We start from the raw sequence: 6,780 nt of genomic DNA on the forward strand, positions 1-6,780 counted from the left end.
CACCCATCCTGATTACCCCAGTCACTGAATCAATCCACCTCATAGAGGGTCTTTCCCTTCTGTGCTGTCCCTCTACTCTACCCAGCATGATGTCCCTCTCCAAAGACCTGTCTCTCCTTACAACATGTCCAAAGTATGTCAGACGAAGCCCCAGAATCTTTGCCTCCAAAGAGTAGCCTGGTTTAACCCTCTCCAGGATGAATCTGTTTTTCTTGGCAGTCCGTGGTACATTCAATACTCTTCTCCAGCACCACAGCTCAAAGACATCAATTCTTCTTCTGTCCTCCCTAGTCATTGTCCAGCTCTCTGATGCATAACAAGTGATTGCAAAGACCATGGCCTGTATCAGGCGCACCTTCTTCTCCAGAGACACCATTGCTCTTGAGTACTTTAGAGAGGTCCCTAACAGCAGACTTCCCCATCACAATACTTTTTTTTTATTTCCTGGCTGCTGGTGCCAAGAGTGTTGACTGTGGAGCCGAGCAAACTGAAGCTGTGAACAATCTCAATCTCTTCGCCATCCATCCTTATGCTACCAATTGGTCCAGTGGTGAGAATCTTTGTCTTCTTGACATTGAGCCTCAGTCCATACTGAAGGCTGCAGTCCTTGACCCTCTGCAGTAAGTGCATGAGGACCTCCTCAGTTTCAGCGAGCAAGGTTGTGTCATCTGCATAACGCAGATTGTTGATAGATCTTCCACCAATCCTAACGCCACACGTCTCCTCATAGAGCCTGGCCTCTCGGATAATCTGCTCTGCATACAGGTTGAAAAGGTATGGAGAGAGGACACATCCCTGGCGCACACCCTTCCCAATTTTGAAATTATGAAATTTCAAAATTTGACCTTATGAAAGTGTTACATATGTCTGTTTTCATGTACATTTTTTCAAAAGAAAAATAAAATGCACATTTTAAGCAGTAATTATGAAAAATGTCCTTGGAGAAGGACATGATGCTTGGAAGGGCGGAGGGACAACACAAGTGAGGAAGACCCTGGGTGAGATGAATTGACTCAATATCTAGGGTAATGGGTATAGTCATGTTGGTGACAGTGAGACTGTCTTAGGATAGGGCAGTGTTCAGAGCTTTTGTACATAGGGACACTATGAGTCACACGATCACCTGATAGGCTGTATTACTAGATAAAATATAACTTTTTAGAATATTTTTTAGCTTTATAAATATGCAGACTGTTTTAATAGACCTCCATTCCTGATGTCTCAGTGAGATGGGGGGAAAGATGTTGAACCTTGATCTCTTATTCCCCAGCTGCATCTCATGAAAAAAGCAAGGAGACTGACTCTTTTGGCTTGTCCCAAGATGTACAGGACCAAGATTCTCTGGCCACATTAGGTTCCTCTAGAAATGAAGGAATCTGATCAGCAGGTCCCTTTAAAATATTTCTACTTTCCCCTCTTAAATAGAAGGCCCTTCTTTCTGAAGAAGCGTTTTCCTGTTTCCTCTGTTGTACTTTATTGGATACAGCACGACTTACAATTGGCCTTCCCGGCAGTTGGGAAAGTAAGCATATGTAGAAAGTCTCTCATGTTGAGGAAGCTGAAACTTCCAAACAAAAGCAATGTAACAACAGACATCCTGCTAGTTACCCTCACAGTGACGAACCAAGCAAAGTTTCTGTCCTGTTGGCTGAAGCCCCTTGAGATCCAGTCACTTCCAGCAATCCAAGAACAATCATTCCAGGGCATGTGTTATGATATGTCATTGTCCTTTGAATGTCTTAAACTCAGGATTTTATGGGTTTGATCCCAATCTTTGGTATGTTACAAAGTGAAGGCAAAAATTGAGAGTTGTTCTCTGCTTTCTCTAGTGTATTGTTATCATACACTATTTGTAGCTGACCCTTTATGGTCATTTTTTAGAGGCTGTAAATCACACAGAAGATTACTCATCTTGCTCCTATGGAGCTGCTGCTGGCTTGAACAGCAGGCTGTTAGGCTGGAATAACTGCTGTCACTCAGCCACCAGACAGACCTCCCTTTCCCTAGTTTGTTGCTATATAACTCTTGGAAGGAGGAGTGGCATCCACTTCCATAGTAGCTTGCCTCCGGAAACCCTATGAACATGGAGAGAGGATGAAAGGCACCCAAGCATCGAGGACTCTCCTTCACAGGGTCACTATGAGTCGCATGCGACTCACAACAATAACAACCTGTGAGTTGGAAACAGCCTGTTTAAATTAGAATAAATCTGCCTAGTATATAGTAGTATTTCAGATATTTGAAATTATTTTATCTGGTACAAAAATCTGCCTGTATATATTCTATTTCAACACAGGCCTTTCATAGAAACCATCAAAGATTTTTACCTGCCAAAGTCTTGTTTCTAAATTCCATTTTTGTCATTAGTTGTGGTAATATATCATCAAGTTGGAACTGAGTCAGCTGACTCTCCGGTGGTTTTTCAGAGAAGTAAATTGCACAGGAAGATTTCCCATTTTTTTCCCTATGGAATAGCTCGTAGATTCAAATGGTGTGACATTGGGTTGGCAGCAAACCCCTTACCACTAAACCAGCAAAGGCACTAATAAAAACAGTAGTTTTTCCTTATTACCTTTAAGGAACTACATTTGCCATTAAGGTCTATTAGAAACTATTTAAGTTGTTGTAATATGCTGTCGAGTCACTTGAGACACATAGCGACCTTATGTACAACAGCTGTAAATCCTGCTCTATCCCTTGCCAATCTTATTGTCTCTGACACGCCTATCCCCATTATCCCAGTGACGGAATCAATCCATCTCATCGAGGGTCTTCCTCTCCTGTACTGTCCCTCCACCCTCCCGAGCATGACGTCCTTTTCCAAGGATTGGTCCCTCCTCACAACATGTCCAAAGTATGTTAGACGGAGCCTCAGAATCCTTGCCTCCAAGGAGCAGCCTGGCCTCTCACTCTCTCCAGGACAGACTTGTTTGTTCTCTTAGCAGTCCATGGTATATTGAGTACTCTTCTCCAACACAAACCTCAAGTTAACATCAGTTAGGCTTATTAATAGAGAGATCACATTTTTCTTTAAATTTTATGAACTGTCTAGTTGGAAACGACTCATAATAGCTGACTTCCCAGTGGATTTTTCAGAGGCTGTAAATCAGTGATAGGAAATTGCCCATCTTTTTCTCATGGAGCCACTGGTGAATTTGAACTGCCTGCCTTTGAGTTGACAGTGCAACTCCTTATCTCTAAGCCACCAGACCACTCTCCCTTAGATTATAACCTTTCTCTTATCTTTAAATGAACTACATTTCTTTCCCTGTAGAACACATTCATATCTACATATATATAAACCTATATGATAATATCAAAATTCATCTATGCTTACATCATATACTGCTGAACATGAAATTTAATTTCAAGGACTATCACAGTCCAAAGATAATGGTAATCTAAACACCGAGATAGTCCATTGCAGGAAGTACACCAGTCCACAATATTATGCTGAATTTTAGGTTCCCATCACTTGTCATTCCAAGCACTTTTTGTGTTCATTCTAACCTCTAGAATTAAAAGAGAAGGCTCTACAAAGAGAAGGCTCTACAAGAGAAGGCTCTAGAAAGTATCAACTGAAATTATTTTATTTCAATATAGAGTATTTACTGGAGTCAAGATGATAATCAATGTGTACAAAAATTTACATAACAGGAGAAAAAATAGACAATGCAGCACCTTTAGAAAAATAATTAAAAGCTTTGATGCATTTACAGGTTAAGTGCCACACTGAGACTTTACAACACAGTAATTTACTGCAATCAATCACAGGAAGTTCCATAAAGAAACAAAGCTCTTACACTCCAGATTTTAGAAAAGTATTATTGGAATGCTTAACTATAATATCAAAATGTGTACATCCTTAGGAGTGAGCTAACAAAAAAGGTCATAATAGGTTTTTATAGCATATATTATATAACAGTCCTTCACGGCTAGACAGCCAGTGAGTTCAGTGTCTCTGACAGGTGTGAAGCCTGGAAGAATTGCTGGCTTGATGGTGGTCTTTCTGTATCCGGCAAGACAGACCTTCTCCACAGTAGCAACGCTGGAATATTTCTAGCCCATGAGAGCCTTTTCTCCTGTGCTTGGTGCACACTTGACCTTCTTTGAGGACAGGTTTGCAGATCTTGGACCAGAAGTGTCTAGCACAACATAGCCCTGTGGCGCAGTCTGATGATCGAAGACAGACAGAACCTTCTTGTCCTAGGAAGGAGGAGATGGGGGTAGGTTATGGGTCAGAGGGGGACACATGGTTACTGCTAAGCCTGCATAATTCTATTAACAAAATTCATAAGATGCTTGTGATGGATTAGCAAGGCAGCATGGATCTTGAATTCTGTCTTGTACCTTTGGTATGATATACTTTTGAGGACTGCGTGGTTCTCCTGGAATACCCATCCAAGGTGCTGTGATCATTACCAAAACTTTCGATAATGGTCTCCTCAATGTCCCCTCGGCTGGAATGATTGTGATCAGAAGGCATGCATATTCCTAAAGAAATAAAAGACAGTGATGAAATCTAAGACTGTACTATTTTACCGTTCAGAGATTTACTTTTAAAAGGGGCTGTCTCTTCAGCCTATATCAACTAAACACTTTGCTGCAGGAGTATATTTAACACAGCAGCAAAGCTGAATCTCTAAGGCTACACCTACTTGGAAGATCAAATCCCCCGGTAGGTCCAGGGAGAAAGATAGGTAATTACCACCTGTGCAATTAACAGATTTGGAATTCCAATGGAGGGTCTGCTGTGAGTCAGTTCCACTTAAGTACAATGAGACAGAGTGTCTGGGTGTTAGTACAAAACTCCTGTTACAGACAGAAGCACACTCTGCAGTCACACACATCAGGGTCAGTCACCAAAAAACACTTCTCCACTGTCAGTTATGGTGGCAGTAAGGTGTCTGTCCATTTTAATATCACCCTTGGGTTAAAAAAATAGAAAATCAGTCACTAAAAACAAAAAAAGGTGGTTTTTTAAAGTAACTCTTCCTTTGGTGCTACATGAAGATTGCCAAACTAATTTAAGCAAATGAAATTCCAGCTACCTGCAAGATTACTGTTTCTCACTCTTGACTGTATAATTTCTATATTATAGAGATTTTGTTAGTAGAGTATTTCTGGGTTCCAAGAAGGATTACCACCCTGCAAGTTTATTTCTGGAAGGTTCTTGGGCAGGCTAAGTTTACCAACAAGTCTACTTCTTTGAAACATCAAATTTTAGTGGAGCTGTGGTAGGTAGAATTTATTTTAAGGCAGCTCTGTTATAGAAGCAGAAACAAGATAGGGAGTTAAGAATGGCCACTGCAGATAAATCACTCTGTGGGCATTGTTTCAAAAGGGATGAAGGAAGACCACTGACTTGAGTCCACAGTAAGAAAAGCTGAAACGGAAGCTAAGCATACATACATACTGATCCTACCCATTATATTCCAACCTACTGCACCATCCTTTTATAATCACCCCCAAGTTTGTCCCCACACATACTTTTAAGCAAGCATCTTAGGTGGTAAATAACCGCTTTTCAGAACATGAGACTCAGAAGATTGTCTCCAAGACACCGCCCCTCCTCTCTACTACTACTTTCTCTCTTCTACTAGTAAACACATTTTGGAAGTCCCAGCATGCTGAACACCAAGAGACTGTTTTTAGTCATTTGCAGGTGGCGCCTCAGAGTCCACAGTGCACGGTGCTTTGCAAAATCCGGGTGTGTCGAGTTCCCATCCCGGCTGCAGGACTCACCATTTTTACAGTAATTCCCCGGGCAGCACATGGCGTGGCGCATGCAGCGTTTGCGGCGCTTCCTGCAGGCCAGGCAGATCTGCGCACCCGCCGCGCCTCCGCGGAGCGGACTGGCGCAGTACTCGTCGGGGCCACACTCCTCGTCCTCGGTGCAGGGGTACGGCTGTGGGAATGGGGCGCCAAAGGGGTGAGCAGCCGGGCTTTTAAGGCCCCTTGCTCCAAAAGCTGTTTCCTGCCAAGGCTTTCAATGGCAGCCTCTCCACATGAGGCCAGCATTGCACCCCAGGCACATTCTAAGCCCTCCGCCCCCGGTGGGTCCCCTTCGGGGTCTCTGCAGCGCCTCTCACCTGGTAGTTGTCAAGGGTCTGGTACTTGTTAGCGCCCTCGTACAAAATCCCGGGCGCCACGCTGACCGCCGACCCCGCAGCGCCTCCCAGCGGCGGGGGCAGGTTCTTGATGGCATTGGAATTGACAAGCACGGAGTTCAAGGTGGCGCTCACCCCGAGGAGAGGGTAACCTCCAAGGGCCACCGCGACCAGGGCCACCAAGAGCCGGGCAACTACTCCTGTGCCCCGAAGTGTCATCTCAGGAGTTGGGAGAGAGAGAGAGGAAGAGAAAGGACGGATGTCGCTTGGCAAGCTGATCCCCTCCAGAGCTGGCGCCCTGGCTGGCGCGCCTGCAGTCAGGGTCCTGGTGCCTCCCTGGACCCAGAGCGCTGTTAGCGGGGCGCAGGGAGCTGTGCACAGCCGCAGCCACCAACTGCCTTTATACACCCGGCTGGGAGCGTTCCGCCCCTCTGGGGAGACAACAAAGCCAGGATGGGATTTCAAAGCGCTGGGAGGACCTGGGAGGGGGTGTGTTTGTGTACAAGGAGAGGGGCTTTGACACTCTTCACCCCGCCCCTCCTGGCATGGTCGTTCCTCTGTCTGTAGTCTCTGTAGGGTGACTGTTATCTGTGGGTGCTGTGCCTACGGTTTTAATGGAGACAGGGGTGGGGGTGGGTGGTGTAGCACTCCGATGCCTGGCCTGACTATG

The 6,780-nt window shown here is 44.6% G+C and overlaps 1 protein-coding gene across 1 annotated transcript; it reads right to left on the minus strand.

The window, feature by feature from the left end:
- Positions 1-3,818: 3,818 nt before the first annotated feature.
- DKK1 (dickkopf WNT signaling pathway inhibitor 1) lies at positions 3,819-6,329 on the minus strand. Its single transcript, XM_006880304.1, has 4 exons — positions 6,093-6,329; positions 5,746-5,908; positions 4,351-4,494; positions 3,819-4,206 (listed from the first exon to the last, which is right to left on the minus strand). The coding sequence occupies exons 1-4, from the start codon at positions 6,327-6,329 to the stop codon at positions 3,953-3,955; spliced, it is 798 nt and encodes a 265-aa protein (XP_006880366.1). The 3' UTR covers positions 3,819-3,952.
- Between the last annotated feature and the right edge of the window lie 451 nt (positions 6,330-6,780).

This window comes from Elephantulus edwardii, unplaced genomic scaffold (assembly GCF_000299155.1).
Source record: "Elephantulus edwardii isolate Elephantulus edwardi_28Jun2011 unplaced genomic scaffold, EleEdw1.0 scaffold00007, whole genome shotgun sequence".
Taxonomy (NCBI): domain Eukaryota; kingdom Metazoa; phylum Chordata; class Mammalia; order Macroscelidea; family Macroscelididae; genus Elephantulus; species Elephantulus edwardii.

What these genes read in the sequence shown, in the direction of transcription:
- DKK1 (XM_006880304.1), bottom strand. Translation starts at nt 6,329, where the DNA reads ATGACACTTCGGGGCACAGGAGTAGTTGCCCGGCTCTTGGTGGCCCTG. An exon ending in AGACCCTTGACAACTACCAG is followed by an intron (nt 5,909 to 6,092) that starts GTGAGAGGCGCT and finishes CCATTCCCACAG; the next exon opens with CCGTACCCCTGCACCGAGGA. An exon ending in GGGGAATTACTGTAAAAATG is followed by an intron (nt 4,495 to 5,745) that starts GTGAGTCCTGCA and finishes TTATTTCTTTAG; the next exon opens with GAATATGCATGCCTTCTGAT.